Source organism: Myotis brandtii, unplaced genomic scaffold, assembly GCF_000412655.1.
Source record: "Myotis brandtii unplaced genomic scaffold, ASM41265v1 scaffold931, whole genome shotgun sequence".
Lineage (NCBI taxonomy): Eukaryota > Metazoa > Chordata > Mammalia > Chiroptera > Vespertilionidae > Myotis > Myotis brandtii.
In genome coordinates, this window is record NW_005371843.1 from 2,156,244 (window position 1) to 2,178,026 (window position 21,783).

The window sequence follows — 21,783 nt, forward strand, 5'->3', positions numbered from 1 at the left end:
TTAACTCATTTTATTATTATAGCTAATATTATTACACTAATGAATGGCTACTATTCAGTAGCTACTATTATTATATTAATTTTACAGACAAAAAAAATCTCAAGACTCTAAGACATTAAATAATTTGTTCAAAATGAATTAGCTTGTGAGGGAAGGACTTAAGGATTACACCCAGATAGTCTAGCTTCATAGCCTCCTAACCACTGTGTTTCTTGCAGTAGCTTTGCTGCTCTTGCTGTTCATGAAAATCAACAATCATGTTCTTTAAAAATGTTGTAATTTTAAAAACCTAATTTTTTAATGATCACAGTTTTGTTGTATGGTTGCCCTGCAGAGACTCAGATATTATACCCTTTGGTTAAAAAAAAAATTAGTAGAAAAATTAAGATCAGTGAACCACACACATATTTCTTCAAATAATATAGTTCTTGTACATAGACATAAGAAAACATGATGCCTTGATTCATAGATCTGATTTCAAAATTAAAGGGTTTTTTAAAAAATAATCTTGCAAAACTCACTTAGGGAAGGATGTTTGCAGCAAGACACAGTTCTTCTTGGACATATTGAGAGAAAGCCTGAGTTCTTCTCTTGATTATATGATCTAGGACAGGCTCTTCTGTGATACTGCATGCATCGTTGCTAATCTATTTCAATAGTCCTATCTACTTGGGCATTCTCTGTTTCATCCTGGGTTGAAACGGTATTTATTGACAGGTATGAATAGTATTGCCTGGGAGAAAATAAGGCACCAGGAGTTTCCAACTCTTGCTTTAAAACACCACTTGCTGAAGGAAGGTTGAAGATGTAAAAAGAAAAAAACTTGATCCTTCTCCCAGCTCTCTAACTGATGACACTTTTAATATGTGAAAATAATTTAAGAAGAAATATAATATTAGAAGTAGTTGGGTCATGATGTTCGTATCAGCCCCTAATGATAGTATAATGATGTTTCTGTATATTTCAACATACATATTGAGTTGCTGCCAACATACACGAATAGAGCAAGACTGTCTAAATATTTATGGCATGATCAATGGCTTAAATAAAAATACACTTAGCCCAGCTTCTCACAATACCATATGTGACTATCATGACACTTACCATGTTGAAAACAGGATTTATGTGCCTGTTTCTCATTCCCTGGAAATCCACTAAGGGCAGAATACTTTGGGGTTTTGTTCATTTTTTGTATCCTAAAGGTCTACATAGTATCCAGCTTATGTCCTACTAAAGAGAAATTGTCCGAATGTATGCCTGAATGATTAAAGTTGGAATTAATTCAACAAGCCTTCATTGAACACCTACTACGTGCTGTATATTGCAATAGGATACAAAGATGAATAAGTGGTTCTCTATCTTTTGAAGTGCTGACAGTCTAAGGAGAAGAAACTATAAATAATTATATTGTATGGTGGCAGCATGCTATGAAAGAGAGACCTAAGGGATGTTGTGGGATTACAGAGGTACACGGAATAACCATGATGAGCAGTATGGGGAAGGTTTCAGCAGAGGTGCTAAGATTCTTTAGATGGAGATGGGAAGGGAAGTTGTGATAAATATGGGAGTTTGGATGGCAGATGGAGTAACTATAGACAAAATCTTAGACCATTGTGTCTTTGAGTGGCTAATTAGTTTGATATTGTTGGAATTTCTTTTTAATTTATTTTTGGTAATGTTATGTTATAAATGTATTGGTGTCCTATTATTGATATATAGTATGAAATCATAATAGCTATAAACACAAGATATCTGTCTTTTATTGAATGACAATTTCACTTTAAATTTCAGTTCCAGTTACAGATGTTTGATATTGTTTGTTCCACATCCTGGGCCAATAAAGACAAATGCTGTGAACTACCAGGCCTGGTAAGAAATCTTCATTCATTATTGAGTCTGTTCTTCATTAAAATGTTCTAAAGTTATATTGAATTTTCTCTGAAAATGAAATGCTATTTTGCAAAACTCATATCAGAGATAATTCATTGTGATGATAAAGAAAATGAGAAAGATGTTAAGAGGGAGGCGTGTCTGAAGTTAGCAAGACACACGGATATACATGGTGGGTCTGCACAACCCCTGGGGTGCCATTTACATAGTCCAGATCTTCCCAGATTTCCTTGTTCATAAAATACATAGTGTTGGAATATTTTATGGCATCCCCAAACCAAAAGAAATACCTAACAGCTCCATTGCTGAAGTAATTAGGTTCAAACATCTTACTAAATGTTTATGTCCTAATAACTCAGTAGCCATATGAAAAAAAATGATATACTTATTTTATTCTTAAATAACTAAAATGACTTAATGGGATGTGTGTGCCAATTGGCAGTGTATAATTGCTTATATCTTGGGATATGATGGGACATTTCCACCCTCACTTTGTTTTTCCATATTAATTTTTCTCATGGTACTTGCTACTCAACGAGAAAATGCTGAAAAACCAGATTTGCAAATACGTGACATCATCAAAACAGTATTTCAAAATCTGTTGTTGAAACTGTGAACTACTTTGAGCTGGTTGTTCATACAAAGTCCAATGGGTGTTTCTCTTGAGTTTAAAACATTTACATGCTCCTGTGACCTTGTCATGGTGCCCCAGGGCACCCTTGGTACACAGTTTTGGAATTGCTCTTATAAGCTCTATAACCTATATAATTGGTACAAGAAAAATCAAACTTTTTCTTATTAATAATACCATGTGTAATTCATAAGGGTATACCTGTATATATGAAAGCAGATTCATATCTTCAGATCCTTAGATCCTGAGCTGAAATGGATGACACCATCATGGTTGGATGTAGTCATGTCTTAATAATTAAATGTGGAGAATGGACATGGAGAAGCCATCATAAAGTCTGAGCAATTTGCCTTCTTAAGATCTTACAACAGATCACATCATCTATTGCAGGCAGTAAATTCATGCCAACTATGTTTGAGAAGGAAATAACTTACTCTTTCTCCAACAAAATAAGTTTCTAAGTAGTTTCTGGGGTAGATTTAAATCAGAGAAACTGTGATGTCATATATAAGTGCAGGTAGATTGGAAATTGGAAGGGCAAATGCCACAAATCTGATGGTGTGTCAAGCAAAATGTGATCACCACAAAATTCTTCAAGAAAAGAAATATGATCTCCTATCTCAAAGCTTTAGGTTGATGCCATGATTTACTTTTTTTCCAAACGCAGAATGTGAGCAGTAGTTAAAATTGTTACAGAGAATTAATGATGTTTTAACCTAAAAAATATATTTTTAAATTGATTTTAGAGAAGTAGAGGGAGAGAGAGACAGAAACATCAATGATGAGAGAATCATTGATTGGCTGCCTCCTGCATGCCCCTTCCTGGGAGTCGAACCCGCAACTGGGCATGTGCCCTGACTGGGAATCAAACTGTGACCTCCTGGTTCATAGGTTGATGCTCAACCACTGAGCCATCCCAGCCTGGCTGATGATGTTTTTAAGCACTGTTTTTATTTTTTTTGTTTGTTTTAGTATAGATGCAATTATTTTGGTTGACTAGACCAGCAAGTTTTCTTTTATCCTTTGAAATGGGAAAAATATTGTAACACAAAGTTTGCAAGATCTTTAGTGCATAGAGTACTGCTGCTCCAACTGAATTAAATAGTAAGGTGGTTTGGGGGCTATTTTTTTACACCCACTTCTGCCTTTCTTTCTTCCCCTGGATTCCCAAACAGGTTTTTAATATCCTTTAATAATGATGATTATTAATGACTCACAAGACACCCAGTCATTGTTCTTCAAAGAAAAGATTTTTGTGGTCAGGAAAAAATATTTCTGCCTTTCTAAACTAATGCTCACTTTAAAGTGTCTTAAGTCAAAGTTTTTGTTATCCATTATGCTATTTTTTTCTTCTCAGAGGGATGAGGAGAACTGCCCAGACCTTCCACATTCCTGCTCCTGTTCTGAAACCAGCAAACGGGCTCTGGGACCAGCAGGCCCACCAGTAAGTCTCGCCTAGTTGGGCTTAAATATTCTTTAATAGCATTTATAGCTATCACTTGTGTGTCTGATAGATGATCTCCATTGTGCCAAGCATGTAGTTAATCACAGAGATGTTACATAACTTGCTTAAAGAACACAGATCCAGGTCTCTTTGCCTTCTAGAGATGATGCTCTTAATCACTATGCAAGACAACCTCATGCTGCTGTATATTCCAAACGTTCCCTTGAAACTCCTGTGGTTCATTCTCAGTGTGAAAGTTTTAAATATTGGCCCTCTACTTATACCTGTAATATTTCCATGCTCTCATCTTTCTCATTCTGTTATCAAAATTTATATGTGAAGGGAGGATTTCGAATTTTTCAGGAAAAGAATGTCATCTGAGCATGACTGGAACTTTCTATAAAGAAGGAGAGGGAGGGAGGGAGGGGAGGAAGAAGGAGGAAGAGGAAGAGAGAAAAAAGGGAGGGAAGGAGGGAGAGAAGGAAAGAGAAAGAAAACATATATTTGTAAAATATAAAATATATAAAATTGCACTATCTGGGTCTTTGTATTTAGCATGATAAATCTTTTGTAATATGTTTAAATGTTCATTTTTTTTGTCTAACCTGTTAAACTGGGTTAGCAGTATTTCTTTGGTATAAGTATGCTACAGCTGGTGTCTGGTTAGGGAATGAGAATTACATCAGGGCAGAAGACAAAGAAAACAGGGAGAGGGTGCACCAGCAAATACAGAAGCCACGGAGGGATATTTTGACGCCTGGCCAGCGTCTGTACCTTGGCCTCCTGGAGGCGGCCAGCCCAGGTGGCATGGGAGCAGTAGGTAACCACTCTGACAGCTGGCTTGCAGTGGGAAACTTCACTGCAGGTCGGCGCCACCAACAACCTAACGTTCCTTTATTTGAGGACCGCGTTTCCTGAACTGAACAAAAACAAAGAGAACCTGCTGAATGCATTTGAAATATATTCCAGCAGTTTCTCCTTTATCTTTGGCACATAGAACATTCTTTCAAGCTATGGATGTAGAACCCACACACATAAAAAAAAAGGTTCCTTTATCCCCAAGAAGCAAATTTGCGGTAATAGTAAAAGCATTACATTTAAATTGTAAGATTTGGCCAGTCATTGTATCACTGTGAACCTCAATTTCCTTGTATATACAATAGCACCCACTTCTTTAACTGGTATTGTGAGGAATATACAAGACAATATGTATGTAAGGATTTTGTGCATGATAAAACTTTAATTAAATGTTAAGAGTTGTCTTTAGTTTAATCTGGAAATTGAAAACAATGATTTGTTTTCAACTTTTTTTTTTACCCCAAAAGAATGTCTTTGAACTTTATCAAGGCTAACGCACATTGTTTAGTTTATTTGTTGTACCAGCTGTAAGGTATTCCATTATATAAACTACAGTTGGTTGACCCATTACTGTGGAGTATTTCCCTGTGGCAATATTATTACAGTGAACATTCTTTGTATATCTCTTTGCAAACATGAATTAGTGTTCTTAAAATAACACTTAGATTTGTTGGAGAAGAAGGAAGGTGCATCATCAGCTTCATGAAGAAACCCCAAATTGCTCCTCGGGATGATTGTCCCAATATCCTCTTCCCCAAATTCTGTGTGAGAGCTAGTTCCCATGCATTTCACCAAGACCCTCTGATGTTGCCAAATATGAGCACCTTCCTTTATCTGATGATTGTAAAACCCTGTGTCATTGTTATTTTAATTTAAATAGGACTCTCCCTCCATGCTAGTGAGATGAAACAGTTTTTTATGTCTCTTAGCCATTTGGATTTTTTCCTATATAAATTACCTGTTTATAAACTTTGCTACATTTTTGTTATACAGGCTTTTTTCCTTACTGATTTATAAGTGGTTTTATGTATTGTGAACACTAACCCTTTATTAACAATATGGTTTGCAAATATCTTTTCCTGGCCCATGGATTGTTTGTTGTTTATGAGAACTTGTATTGTCTAGAAATTTTAATTCTATGTAGACAAATTTAATATTTCTGTGAGCTATCGTTTATATTTTCATTTATTGCTTCTTTTAGTCATGATTTACTTAGAAGTACCTTTTTAAATTTTCAATTATGTGTGCAACTTTTATCTTTTTCTTATTAATGTATTGATTTTATTGTACTTTATCAGGGAAGATAGTCTGTATAGTAACGATTTTTTGATATTTGTTGATTCTTTGGTATTTATTTTGTGGCCTTTTGTAAAGTTTTACAGAGTTTCCCTGTAGGTTTTAGGAGAATGTGTTCCCTAGTTGTCAAGTTCAGAATTTTAGATATAAAGTCCAGTAAATGAAATTGTAAATTTGTGTTGTTAGAATCTTCTTTATCGGCATTAATTTTTTATCTTTTGATTAAGAGGTAGATATTTAAAATCTTTCACTCTAATTATCAAATTCTGTTTGTAATTTCACAATATATATAATCTTTGGGTGTTTCTTTGAAAGAGTGTTGATAGTAAATTTTCAGATTTTGTTCATCTGAAAATGCTTTTATTTCCCATGTTATCAAAGGATTGTTTTGATGATTGTCACAAAGATTGCTAATTGTCCCCCATCCCATATTCATTGCCACTGCTTCTTTTCAAAAAGTGGAATCCCTTGAGTTTTAGCCAAGCACATGGGCATTCTGCTAGGGGCTTGATTTCTTAGCAGCTGTCACCTTAGGACTAAGCTCTGGCCAATGAGAGAGAAGATATATGAAGTAACCGTGGATGTTGTTTTTAAATGAAAACCAAATGCCCTTCCTAACCAACCTCACCCTTCCTCACAGACTAGAATGGGGGCATGTGGTAGTGAAGTCACTTTCCTGGGACACAGCAGAACAATAAGATGTTGGGAATCAAGGTTTCACACTGCCTTACATGGTAAAGCTACTCTGCTGTACTGGACCCATTCTCAGCTCAGATTTTAACAAAGGGGAATAATAAACTTCCTATCTTGTTTAAAATGTTTAATATTAACCTCAAAGCACTCAGACAAATTTCCAAACTAATAAACTTAGAGTACAATTCTAGATTAACAATTATTTTCTCTGAGCACTTTGTAGATGCGATTACACCATTTTATAGCTCCATTGTTGCTATTGAAAAGTCAACTGTCAGTCAAATTAATGATCGTCCTGTGAAAAAGAAATCTTTTCTCTCTGGTTCTTTTCAAGACCCCTTTAGTAATTTGAAGTTTCACTACAGTATTGATGTTGTTTTGGAAAATTTGGGACTTCAGGAATTTGAATACCAATGTTCTTATTCATTATGGAGTTTTCTTAGTCACTGCCTCTTTGAATATTGTCTCTCTGCTGTAATCTCTATTAGGTTTTCCTGAAATCCCAACTAGATGGACTTTATAACTTATAATGTTACTCTCATGTCTTTTAATCCTTTTTTTTATTTATTATCTACTTTGCATCTCCAGGCTTCATTATGTGTAATTTCTTTACATTTATCTTCTGGTGTGCTCTATTTTTAGCTATGATTTAATATTTCATTTAACTTAGCTATTGTGTTTATGATTTTGATTGTTATCTTTAGTATATCTAGAAGTTATATTTGGTTCCTTTTTAAACCTTCTTGTTATTTTACAGTCTCTTCTTTTGTACCACTTTGAAGACTATTTTTCTTTATTATATTAAATTTGGTGTATATGCTTTACCTTATAATTTTAAAATCTGCAGTGTATGTGGTTCTGATTCTGCCGTTTGTTTTCCTGATGATTTTACTCATGCTGTATTGTTTCCATGTATATTTTGTGATTTTTTTTTGTTTTGTGTGTTTGACTTCATGTTATTTGAAACTTTGTCTCTGGGACTGTTTTGAGCCTATGTTTCAAACATATTCCGCCAGAGAGTATCTGTGCCTGCTTCTGCTAAGCTCCTGAATATACAACCAACTGGAAACCACTTTAGGTTTAACTTTGGAGTTTTGTTTGATCCTCACAGGCAGTGTGAATTCCAGTCCCTAGATTGTATAAGAATCAGCTACTGGGTAGTAATTCTCAGGGGAGATAGTTCCTCCTCCTGCCATAGCTAAAGTGAAAACAACATCGTGGTCATCCACCTGCCGGTGGGCCATTTCCATTTCTAGCTCATTCAGAGTGCAGCCTTTCAAGTTCTTCAACATTAATGAATGTTTCATATTCTACCTCCCCCCACCTATCGTAGACCCAAGTTCATATTTCATTGCCTTGTGTGGGCTATAAAACACAGGATTTGCAGTAAACCTCAACCATCTTCCCAATCTTTCCCCCGGGCAGTCAGTGCACATGCCTGCTGCTCTGGGTTTTTTTTTGTTTCTTCTTCATTCTTGGTCCCTAAAGATCCAGTTCTTAATTACAATCATGTTTATTTTATTTTAAAAGGCATCAATAAGCTCTTTTTAGCTGGAGGCTTTTCAAGTTTTTCATTTGCAATACTGCTGGAACAAGTTATAAGATATTTACATATGACCTAAGAGTCAAACTTTGTAATGAGAAGAAAGCAGCAGAGAAGTAAAAGGAGAGGGTTGAGCTCTGACTTGTTGAGAAAAACAAAACATGTAAAACGGAGAAAGGCTATTGACATTTTAAAATATTTGAAGTATAATAAACTATTTAAGAACTAGTATCTCAAACAGTATGTAATAAACCCTGTGCAATGACTAACATAGTTGTGATTATCTTCTCATTCAAGAATTTATACAGTAGTATTATGTGCCAATAAAACTGTAAAGAGCTGTAGAGAGACATGAAAGAACCATATTCTCTTTGCCTGGACTAATCCTTTCTTATTAAAAGATGGAATCTTATATCCACAAATATTTGTTGAATTCTTATCATGTGCTCAGTGATGAGGGTCAGGGTTAAGATGGCAAACAAGTTAGAAATGTAAAATGGTCCCTGGCTTTTAGACATGGTGTGCCTGGAAGGAATATCTGGGAGTCAACTAGTCACAATCATTTAAGATGTGCAAGCAGAATTAAAGAGTTGGCCATATTACTTGGGATGCAGTGGGCTTGCTACAAGCAACAGAAAACTTGACCAGCACAGTGGTGAAACCCATTATGGCATTTGGACACTCATTGTTTGTTCAGCAAAGGATTTAGAGGAGGCTGAACCCAAGGGAAAGGAGGCTGCTCACCAACTTCATTAAGGACCCAGATCGTCCAGTTCTCCAATTTGCTTTTCTTTGGCTTGTTGCTTCTGGATCAAATTGGCTGCAACTGGCTAATATGTCCATTCGTAGTTGCGAGGAGGCTGTGAAAGTAAATCTCTCTTTTAGGCTTTACAGTAGGAGAAATAAAATGGAAAAAAGTCTGGAAAGACTCTTTGGTAGCCAGCCAACAATGTCTGCCTCACTCGGGGAAAATATTTGCATCATCTATAACAGTTAAGGATGTAGTATCCAAATATATGAAGAATTCCTGCACAGTAAAGAGAAAAAGACATGCAATCCAATAGAAAACTAAGCATATATATATACACACACACACACACACACACACACACACACATATGTAGTTGCATTGAGAGAAAATGCAAATCGACAAACATGAAAAGATGTTCAGTCATAGTAGCTTTAAGGGAAATAAAAATTAAAATAAGAATAAGGAATTATTTTTACCAATCAGGTTGGTAAAAATGTAAAGTTTGACAACATCATATACTATGGGTTAGAGAACTAAGGACCCTCTTAAACTCTTGGCAGATGGCATAGCCTTCTTTGGAACACAATTTGATAATGTATTTGCATATTCATTAAATTTTATTTATAGTTGTACTTGTTGCTATCTTAAATGTTAACATTTTTACTTAAATATTAACATTTCTATATAAGGTGTGTTTAGGGATGTTAATTGCATTATTGTTTAAACAGCAAAAATTTGTGGGGGAACCGCCTACATTTCCAATAGTGGAAGAATGATTAAACTATTATGCATCCACCCATGGCTTGGACAACTATGCAACTCAATAAGAATAAGTTAGATCCAAATGTTATATTATGGAAAAATCTCTAAAACATTTAGGCAAAAACGCATATAAAAAATTTGATGTCACATCTGCAATCTACATACATCAAATTATGCCACAAAAATACTATAGGTAATAATTTCTAAAGATACATATATACATGTGAATTATATAATTATATTCAAAAAGTCTGGAAGATAAGCCACCAATTGAAATTGGGGAAGGGAGAGAATTAAAGTGGTTAAAAAACAAGCTGGGAGAAAATGTAAAGATCATCTGATGTAGTCTTTTCCTAATTGATACAAGCCGATGGTACCCACATGATTTTCAGTAGTCATGGATTTATTAAAAAATAAATTAGAATCACATAGTGAGAAAGATATTGCATTTTCAATGGTCTTTTAATCCTGCTCAGGTGAAAGTGATATTCTCAGTCTGGTGCCAGTATGACCATTCTAATACTTATCCCCTTTTCAAAAACTATATATCTTTATTGTTTAAAGTATCACAGACGTTCCTCTTTTTCCCCTCATTGACCCCTTCCACCCTGCTTCTGCCCTCTCCCCAGGCCTATCCCTTTTTAACAAAGAGCAAACTTGTGACTCAAAAACTTCAATAGGCACAAAATCTAGCTAAATTGAATAACATTATATATAGTATATCTTTAAGGTTACCTTCTATTCTTAGCAAGTAATAACTTTTTCCATTCACTGTAGTGCTATAAATTTGCTTTTAAAATTGATTTAAGTGAAATAGTGAGTCAATTAAAAATATTCAAAGGTTATATATGCACACATATGTTTATACACATATATACAAGAAATATATGATTGCAAAGAATACATATACACATATACATATTATGTGTTTACATGTACCATATAAAGAAAATGCTATTAAATAATCTCAAAGTTGTAGTGTAAGACATACAATTTTAGATTAGGGACATATTTTATTATTTGCATCCATTAATAGTAGTGGTTTTACATCACTAAATTTTTTAAATACCACAATTTGTTTTTTATTTAAAAATATTTGACATAGAAAGTTGCCTCAGTCTATGAAATCATTAGCAGGGAAGCTGGGTCTGGGTGGCAAATTTCCAGTTAAGGATCCTGATGAACATATATCATTACACAATGTGTTGGCCTTGATACAAAATAGGAATTACATGACCCATATTACTAAAGAAAATGGATGAAATAGATGGCTTTAAGATGTGCTAATAAGTGCTTTGTGCTAATATGTAACATCTGTTTGCCAGGGTGGTCCAGGACTCAGAGGACCAAAGGGCCAACGGGGAGAGCAGGGTCCAAAGGTAACGTTCTCAATCTCAATATTTCTATATTTCTCTCTCTCTCATAACTAGCCATAATAATTTTGGTATTCAGTACTGTTTACCCTTTGCAATCTACATGGCCTAAAATTTTTTTATCAAAGTTGTATCTAAACCTTTTCCATTATTCTTAGACTTGTGGTTGTTGTTTTTTAAAATCAATAAGAACATTTAATAATGTAGTGAAAAGAAAGATTTCTGGGTTAGAAATAGTATCACTGTTCTGATTGGTTTAGACCTCTCTCTCTTGTCCATTCTTTTCTTCCTTTATCTTGTATTTATTTTGTATTATAAACAAAGATGTTTCTTTGGGGGAATACTGAATCACAACTAGGCAGCAGTCCCTCCCAGGTAATTTCTCAGGTTGTAAATTCCTTCTTTCTTCCCAGCATGCACAATTCCTCCACTATGCATAATCAAACACATGACTCTATTTTCCATTCTCACTGCTCAAGGCCACTAAGTGTGGTGGTTCAGGTTGTACACTGTACAAAGGCACCAGCCAAGAGGACAAAGCTGCGCAAAGCTATGTCAAGGCACATGTTTTCCTACTTTGCAGGAAAGCGCCTCGAGGGATGGCAGAAGCCCAGCCACTGAGTTCAGGCTTCACCATCTTCTCTCTGGCTTTTGGCAAAACTTCTAACTGGTCTCCTGGCTCCAGTGGCATGATTTTCTGATTGATTTTTCACATCTTTCCCCAGATTCATTCCTTTAAAGTTATACTCAGTCATATTACACCCTTAAAACCTACAGGCATAGGCTGTTTGCCTTGAGAATACAATTCGCCTTCCTTGGCATGGGATTCAAGACCCTTTATAATGTGACTCCTCATCTCATTTTCACCATGTTACTTCACCTGATCTGCTCTCCATCCATTTGCTTGACTTACTGCCTCAATGTGCTTACTTATTAAATTTGCATAGTATTTATTCTTGGAGAGAGGACATCGCAAGTTTTTTTGCTATAAAATTGGAAACAAGTGGCCTGACCAGGGTGGCTCAGTGATTGAGCGTTGACCTATGAACCAGGCGGTCATGGGTTCAATTCCCAGTCAGGCCCCATGCCCAGGTTGCAGGCTCAATCCTCAGGGGCATGCAGGAGGCAGCCAGTCAATGGTTCTCTCATCATTGATGTTTCTATCTCTCTCCTTCTCCATTCCTCTCTGAAATCAATAAAAAAAGTTGGAAACAAATGAAGCAAGGTAAGAGAGAATGTGGGGGGTAGTAAATGAAAGGAGGCTGAAGCTAATTTATCAGGTACTAGCCAACTCAAAACTTAGACCAGAGATAGCTCTTTTTTTTGTTTTATTTTCTGAGATAGTGACACGCTTTCTCAGGCATAGAAATGATGTATCTCACTTGGCTTCATCTCTTATTTGCTATGAGAAGCTAGTGGTTTGAAAGCTTCTTTTCAGACAATGATACACTGTGTCTTCCTTGGTTTCTCCTGAGGGCAGTGCCAATGAGCTCCTGTGGATGCTGGCTCGCTCCTCCCAACACCTCTAACACCATGATCATGTTTTTTGTGTGTTTTTTTTAACATTCTCACTGGATGATGGTTCTGATCATGAAGACGTGTTAGGAATTCCAAGGTGTTTGATGATATCAAGATTTACCTCTTTCCTCTAATCATTCCCATGTGGTTATTTCTGTGTGATGATTTTGATGAATCACAGATTCAAGTCTTTAGTGGTTTTAGGAAAAAGTCTTGTTGGAGAAAGGATGCACACAGGTCCACCAAGGTGGACAGTGTAGGAGCAGATAAACTATACTTTCCAAATGAAAAGCCCCAATCTGTATAATTTTTTATTTTGTGGCTTTGAATTTCAGTTGCAGTAAATAGATAATAATAATTTAGAAGCTCAAAACAGCCCTGACACTGTTCTTTCCTAGTCATTTTTATCTTATACTTTATAGAATAAAATGGGACCACCTACTTTCTGCCCTTCTACTCCATTCCCAATTCCTCAATAATATCCAAACAATATATTATTCAACTATTAGAAATATTAAGTAATATTTGTAAATCTCCTCCATGTCTCCTCCATCATAATTTTAAAAATCTGGCTACCTCTCTCTCACCTTCTCTTATACAATGTTTCTTATAAGACTAGTTTTCATTCAGTCTTTTTACATCCTCACCTCAAAAATAATTCACTTTTTGGGGGGTACATAAATATTCATAGCAACTTTGTCCACAATTGCAACAAAACAACAACAACTGGAAATAATCCAATATATCTCAACAAGTAAAGGAACAATTTTCTGTCTATCCATGCAATGGAATATTACTCAGCAATCAAAAGGAACATACTATCAAAACATGCCAGACTCTGAGTGAACCTCAAAACACTCTGCCATGTGAAAGAAGTAAAATCACAGGAGCTCATAGTGTAAAATTCCACTATTCACAACCCAGATTGTTGTTGACCCACAGATGATTCCTGTCCTCTAGGAATTCTATAAAATTGCTCTCATTAGTCACCATTCACCTTCTGTACCAAATCATGTTAAGGTTGTGGTTTGCCTTAACTTATTTGAGATCTCTACAGCATTTGACATGACTGTCACATCTCTATTTGAAATCCATTCTCTCTCTCTCTCTCTCTCTCTTTGGCCTTTCCCATACCATTCCCAGGCTACTCTTCCTCTCCCTTCTACCTGATTGCCATCTAATCTTAACCCATTCCCTCTTTCACTCTAGCAGCAATCTCTTTAATACCTCTATCGCAAACACATCTTCCACTAATCCAAAATCCACCTCAGCTCAGACATCTGTTGACCCCAGAACAACTAGGCATTTCTACATGGTTATCCCCATACACCTAAAACTTACCAGGTTCCAGGCGACACTCATTTACCCCTACTTTACACCATTTTGCCTTTTCTTCTGTTTTGCTTGTCCTGAGTAATGGATTCATCAGTTTCACATTTAAGATGATACCCGGGTGCTGGAAGTCTTAATTTATAAAAGTTTGGCTTTTGTTGGAGTCACAGAATGAGAGAAGGGCAAGGAGACGAGGTTGAGGATAAGTAGATTTTCTGCATCTAAGATTTCAGAGATATCTAATACTAGCCAAACCACAACAAATTCCAAACTATAGAACTAAAAGTTGCTAAAGTGAGAGAAATGTCTGATTCAGGGAAGAAAGGAAATTAAATAATGTTGAGGCTAGGAAGGTCATTCAATGACCCCTGAAGAGACATTAGGGTGGTGGCAGGATCATGATGACAAAGAAAGCAGAGGGTAGGTGCAAAGCCTTCAATAAATGTGGAGGAATGCCCGTGCGGTAGGTAACTGACAGTAGTGAAGGTGGGGAGAATGTAGTTCAGCTGGATGGTATAAATCTTTACAGGCCAGGAGGGTGGTCTTGAAGCGTTTATTTATTTTGCATTTGTTATGGTGTGTGGGAGGTCTAGTAACTCATATAATTGGCATAGCATTCTTATTTATGAAAGCAAAAAAACAAAGTTGCGTGTTTCCTCTTTTGGTTTACTGATGACATTTCATCTGGGAGGTGAATCATCGGAGGATGGGATAACAAGTGTCTTGTTATCCCATGAATATTTCACGTCTTAGGAAAAATTATTTAAGGAAATACATTATCAGTGTCCTAAGCAGAAATATCTTCTGGGTACCAGAGGGTCTAACTTACCTCTGGAATGACTTTCCTCTCTTGCCTTACAGGGACCAGATGGCCCTCGGGGTGAAACAGGCCCTCCAGGACCTCAGGGTCCCCCTGGACCCCAAGGACCAAGTGGTCTGTCCATTCAAGGAATACCTGTGAGTTGTGTGTAAACAGTCAGATAGGTTTTTGTTATTATCATTTCTCCATGAGTTCTAAAGAATGAACGTTTGTCTTCTGTGCCTTAATTATGATCCTTAGCCCCTATCAACTCCTACCTACAAATAAGAATTGAGAAATAAGAGTAATGACTGAGAGTTCATTCGTTAGCTATTTTTTGGTTCAGTGATGACGTCTTTTATAAACACATACAAAGGCTATGGAGTACATATATCCATGAGCAATTGGTCTGTAGAATAAAAACAGGGCTTGACATGTATTGTCCTTTTTCTTGTTTGACTAAGTCCTTAGCATTAACAAAGGTTAAGTTATCCATTATGTGTTTATAGTGATTGTGGATATAGATTTATGAAAGTCTTTTACTTGCCATCTTTATCTCAATGAGCATCAAAGTACAGTACATTAAGCATGAGTTTTAGATGATAAATGGTGTACTTTTTATAGCCTCATTTCTTTTTAAAAGCTGTTTGGACCACTGAAGACAAATTTAATTCCACTCACTGATTTTCATTAAACTTACCATAGAGATCTAGATTTATAGAATAAAACCAATCTCTATAATTAATATTTGAAGCAAACAGATCCTTTGAAGCCATTTTAGCAGTCTTTCTGTGCACACGATATGTTCCCTAGTTAAGTTTTCTTTTCCAGGGTTATTTTCACATTTTAGAAGGCATCAACATGCCAACGTGTGCAATTACTGCTAATAATAATAATAAGCATTTGTTGAGGTCTTACCAGTGTCTGTGTTTGCTTTTCCGTTCTTATAAATTAGCCAAAGCAAAACAAAAATCTATATGGATAATGGTTTTAAAATATAAACTATAAACAATATTGAAATGTCCAAGACTCCCCTCCACATATTTACTCTATGGGCTTAACCATATCGGACTGTATGTTCTGTGTTTAAACTATTATGATATATAAATATTCAGCTTACTAGGAAAGCTTACATAAGTAGTGTAGCATATGTGAGAAGTGAAATATGCTGTATTTGGATGTTAGTGTGAAGCAATTTTATGTTGAAAATATTAGAACAGTCCATGGAGAAAAAGAAAAGACAAAGTATTGACCTGTGTGAATTTAACCCCATGTACTTTTTGGATATTCAGGGGATGCCAGGTGAAAAAGGGGAGAAAGGAGAGATGGGCCTGCCTGGTCTACAGGTATTATTTCTGTTCTTTTTAGTCTATTGCTCTTAGCTCTAGACTAGAGCTAATGATGGTGGGGGGTGGGGGGGTTGGGGAGAGAGTATAGTTCTGAAGTTAGCTGGAATCTTGGCAATAAGTGGTTTCTATTTTAAAGATGGTTGGTCTGTACTCATTTACCTTAATCCCCCTCTAAGGGTCGTACTGATGGGCTCAGGGTGAGCCCTGGTGGGGGGCATTCCTTTTCTGGGTTCTGAATGGGCAGTCACAAAGGTCTCACCTATTAGGTTTAGGGGGAGGCCTTGGTCTGTTTCAGGGAAGCTTGGTGCGAGGGTAGCTGGTTTCCATGAATCTGACTCTTATCTTGTCCTTGTTCTATACAGGGCATCCCAGGAGGCATTGGCTCACCAGGGCGCGATGGCTCTCCAGGCCAGAGGGTAAGGACTTACTACCCAAGGTTGGTTGTTAGCACAGTAGATTTCTCACCAAGTCACCTTTTGCTTCTGGCAGGTTTCTATGCAATGCAGTCTATAAAACCAGGTTTTTTTCTTTTCTTTTCCCTCCTGTCTACTTACAGTCTATCAATCCTGCACCTACTTCCCTTCACTGACATCTTCTATGTCTATTACTTTCATCAAAATCTGGGAATTTTCATCAAACCTTCCCAAATTAGCATCACCTCTTTCTTAAGGTTCTCATAACCTGAATACACTTTGCACTGAATTGTATGTATCGATTGAGCAGATTTTCCAATTTTTTTCTAATTCTCATGACACAAACCTAAAGGAAATGAAGAATCATGAATCAAAATTTAAATATAATGATGATCTGCAGTACTCTCCTTTTATTTAATGTATGTCAATTATTCTTTTAACTTGTTGAAATGGACAGCCGTCAAAGAAATTATTAGGATGGTTAGAAGAGGGAGGAGATAACATTTAGTGTTTGTTCATCAGTATCTTCACCGAGCCAGGTTTGAGGTTCTTGTCTTCAAAGATTTTGCAGCTTAGCAGGAGGAGCTATAATAATGCTATGATAGCGTATTTACAGAGCCCCATGGGAATACAGAGGATAGATAACTATTCCAGACTTCGAGGGTTGGGAAGAGCTTCCCAGAGGAGGCTGAGTATGACCTAAGAGATAGAAACTAGCCAGGTGCATGAAGAAAAGAAAGCTACCGCAAGCAGAGAAAATGGCATTACAAAGCAGGGGAGATGAACAGAGTGTGGGCATTTCCAATATTGCACATAGGTCAGTATGGCTGGAGATTAGAGTGCAGTGTGTGTGTGTGTGTGTGTGTGTGTGTGTGTGTGTGTGTACATGCCACACACATGTGCACATAGACTTAGAAGTGGGGAAATAGTCTGAAAATGAATCTGGAGAGGTAAATACATATTCACTTAAATCATCCATTTTCTTTCAGAGTAAGGATTTTGGGGTTTAACAGGAAGGCAATAGGAAGTCTGAATTTTCAGCAAGGGAGAGAGAGACTGGTCTTCCCTGAACAATCACTGATTTAGACATGTAGGCAGCTCCACGGTTTCTCTCAAAACTGAATTATATGGAGTTGCAGCCACTTAGATCCAATCCAATGAAGGACAGACAATGTGTTGGCATTCAGTGGTGTCTTAGGCATTAGGTTAAAAAACAATTGGCTAAAAGACTCACTTCTCTACTCAAACAAGGCTTGCCTTCAGCCCAGGGTACCTGTTCTACTCAAGAATAAGGAGATTGCTTTTTCTATAGAAAGCTAGGTGTGGGACCTTAAATTTTTCCATGTTCTTTTTTCCCCTCCACCAAACTTTCATTTGCTTAAAAACCCAGTTTAGTTTCTGTCCATCAAATGGAATTACTCAGTCTGCAAAGCAGGGCCAGGTGGATGTATCTAAAGGAGGCATTCTCTGAAAGTTAGATTTATGTAGGTTTCTTGTAGATGTGGAAGGCGTGTCTAGAGTATTTATATGTTTTGGCAAAGGGCTTAGGCTAAGATCCTGTGTGGTTACCCACCTAGATTCTTTCATGATTCCCGAAGTTCTGAAAATGGCAATTTCACTGATTTGGTTCAGTGAATTGACTTGATTTATCCATGTCTAGAGTCCAATGTTGGCAAAGAACTCCTAATTCAAACATATTGGATTCATGTTGGGATCGTTTGGTTTTGGAATTCTTTTTTTAAAAAAACCAATATACCAACACAGACTTTTTGTAAATATTTTGCTATTCCTCCAAACATGTTTTCTTTTCTAAGATTAAAATCTTAGAGCTGTAATTAAGTGATAAGATATCTGTATATGGATTTTGTTTTCCTCTCTCCCTCAAGTTAGAGGGAAAACGTTCAGGGTATGTCCAATTCCTACTTTGAAAAATTCTTAGATTGGTATGAACTTGCTTTTTAAGACTGGTTTCAGAGGATACTCGTTCTTTATAGGGCAGGTTAAAAATAAAAAAAAGATTGTGGGAATACTGTGACAGTTGTTTCAGAAAAGATATTTGAGGGCAATGAATTTCCAGTGTACAACTCGAAGGGGTGCCATTCACAGAGAACAAAACATGATGGTGTCCCTTGGAATTATGTAATGTCACTGCCCTGTTTGCAGAAAGGAGTGGGTATATATTTTAACATCTAATATCTTATTTAATAAAAGATTCCTTGAGCACATATCTTAATTGAGCATGTGCTATGTCCCATGGACTATGCTCAACCAAGAAACATGTCCATTAATGCCTCCAGGGGGGAAGGAGCCAAAGTGAGAAACTTTCTGTATCTAAGGAGGCACTTCATAGACCCAGAGGAGATGGAAGGATGGGGGTAGTGTCAAGGGCATGACTCTTCCCTTAGCCAGGAAAATTGTCTTTCTCAGAGAGAGTCGAGAAGGAAGAGAGGTGGGTAAAAACAAAGTTATTTAGGTGGCTCTGATGTGTTTAGTCAGATAACTTTTTAAGAAAAGTAAAAGGTTTAAAACAATTGGGTAGGTATTTAGCAGGACTGTAAATTCAAGATTTTAGGAAGTCCCAGACCAATTGACATGGTTGTAGGGACAGATCCAGGACTTTGAAGGCCAGGGCTTTCTGGGACAGCAGGAGTGCCCAGGGGTCTGTGGTCAGGCAGGAGGAGTGGGAGGTTGTTGAAAGAGTCCTAGGACAAACACTGATGATTATTCCTGCTCTTCCTTGGGCCATCCTAAAAGGCAAACCTGCAATTGGAAAATAATAATGACAATAATCACAATTACAAGCATGGCACAGAACAGACAGGGCAAACCCAGTACACGACGAGACTTATTGCTGACATGCCTGGGAAGCCACTCCCAGGGAGCTGCCCAGTTCGGCTCAGTGTCCAGGGAATCAGGAAGCAGAGATATTTTGTTTTTTCATCACTGTAAGCGCTTCAATGACTTACAGTTACTGCGACTTCATCTCCTCTGATCTTGAATGAAGGCACAGAAGGAGGAAGCTGGAATAAGTGTGTGTGATGCTGTCCAATCAGTGCTCCTAGCTCCTTGGAGAGTCTCAGGGGGTCAGTGAGCGAGGTGTGCTGTAGGAGAGGTGGGTGATTCCTTACTGCACATTCTTCTTTCTTTTAAATCTTCATCTTCTCATATGGATTGTTAAGAACTCACAGCCCAAAGCTAGTACCATCACGTTTACTATGAGCTTAGAGAAAGGTCAGCACCTCTTTCCTGGATCTGGTGCCAATGTTACCCCTTGACTTACTAGTAGTCTGGAAGGAGGGAGAGCTTAACAAAGAATAAAAAGGAGAAGATTAAACATCTCCCCTTTAAACAGGGAACTTGTTTTCTAGTGTTTCTAGCTTATTCTGGCTTTTCCCAAGGGGGATCTTTGACTCTTCGAGGAGGCAGCTCATATTCCATCCTGGCCCTGAGGCCACAGAGCAAGTCCAGCCAAAGTTGGACTTCTTCTCTGAACACGTCTCAGCCTCTTGCTGGGGAGGCGATAGAGCACAATGCAGGGCCACACTCTATAAAGCAACAGTGCAAATGCAGTGTTAACAGCTGAATGCAGTTAGGCATCCAGCTTTCACTGTGAGCCTTTCCAACCACCAGCATTCTTGTCTCATTTTTCTTTTCCGCTGTAGATCTCGCCACCTGCCTCTTCCCCCTCCCTCCTCTTTTCTGGGTGTCTGTGACTCCAGGGTACACCCTGTGACCTTGAGCTTCTCTGTTGTAGGGTGGATTTCTCAGCCTTCACTCTAGACATTCTGGCGATTCTTAGAGAAACTAAGAGCAGGCAAGACATAGATTATAAGCCTAAGAACTGAGAGAAAGAACTGAAAAAGAAAGAAAAGAAAAAAGCAACCTCTTTTCTAGTTCTGAGTCTCACATCCAAGACCACCAGCTTTCAGTCAGGCACTCCCAATAGAAGCTTTAAGCATTATTTTCATTTTCAATTCATAATGTGGTTATAGAAAAAGTCAGAGAGACAAGAAATAAAAATGAGAAGGAGATATATAGTTTATGGCACCCGGAAGATAGTCATTCCTCTGTGATAAAAAAGGGTATTCGTTTTTAAATTCCAAGTAAACTTCATTTAAATTGCTTCCTTCCCCCAGGTTTCTGCTCCCTGTATTTCCATGCCCTTGCCATAACCACAGCCTTTCTTTCTAATCTATAAAGATGAAATGCTATCTTTAAAAAAACACCTACATATGGATTCTGCAAAATCTGTGAGGTTATGAGAAGCAGGACTGCCCAGTGGTGAATATCCTAGACTTATACTGTTAGCCAGACCTGAGTTTGAACCCTAACCATAAGACATTGAGCCAGTTACTTTTTATTTCCAACCCTCACTTTCTTCATCTGTGAAGTGGAAAAAATAATATTTGACTCCATAGAGTCGTTATGGGGATTCATTCATATAAAGAATTTCTATATAAAAATTCAATTTTTGCTGATATTAGTACTAACTCTTTTCAATGTAACCCTAATGAGTCAGAACAGGGTAATATTTTATAATGCCTGTTCTTCACATATTAAGATGCCTCAAACGATTTTAAGGACTATTTTTAAAAATCTAAAGGAACCCTGTCCGGTTTGGCTCAGTGGATAGAGCGTCGGCCTGTGGACTGAAAGGTCCCAGGTTTGATTCCGGTCAAGGGCATGTACCTTGGTTGCGGGCATATCCCCAGTGGGAGGTGTGCAGGAGGCAGCTGATCGGTGTTTCTCTCTCATCGATGTTTCTAACTCTCTAGTCCTCTTCCTTCCTCTCTGTAAAAAATCAGTAAAATATATTTTTAAAAAATCTAAAGGAAAAACAAGTAGTTTATTGTTGGTGTGGAATTTTCTTGGATTTTACATTGAAAAGACACTTGGAACATACTTCCTTTTATGTGGGTTTGATGTATACAAGGGCCATTTTTGTGATGACTGTCCCATTTCATCCAAGTCAGTTGGGTTTAAAATGTACTCAAGAAATTGAACTTGAGTCAACTATCTGGATTTAATTCCTGTTATAAATGTTAAACAGTGACAAGAGAGTCATCTAAAGAATATTTTGTTAACTGCTAAGATTCATAATCACCCCCATGAGTATCTTCCTCCATCAGAA

At 37.1% G+C, this 21,783-nt stretch overlaps 1 protein-coding gene across 3 annotated transcripts in view; it reads left to right on the forward strand.

Annotated features, from left to right (window-relative positions):
- Positions 1 to 21,783, forward strand: part of COL14A1 (collagen, type XIV, alpha 1) — a 175,395-nt gene that overhangs the window by 111,429 nt on the left and 42,183 nt on the right. For all 3 annotated transcript variants that reach the window (XM_014533053.1, XM_005885872.2, XM_014533054.1), the window contains exons 35-40: positions 1,792 to 1,869; positions 3,879 to 3,965; positions 11,194 to 11,247; positions 14,953 to 15,048; positions 16,183 to 16,236; positions 16,602 to 16,655. In XM_014533053.1, the coding sequence (XP_014388539.1) occupies positions 1,792 to 1,869; positions 3,879 to 3,965; positions 11,194 to 11,247; positions 14,953 to 15,048; positions 16,183 to 16,236; positions 16,602 to 16,655 (423 nt within the window). The remainder of the gene's footprint in view (positions 1 to 1,791; positions 1,870 to 3,878; positions 3,966 to 11,193; positions 11,248 to 14,952; positions 15,049 to 16,182; positions 16,237 to 16,601; positions 16,656 to 21,783) is intronic.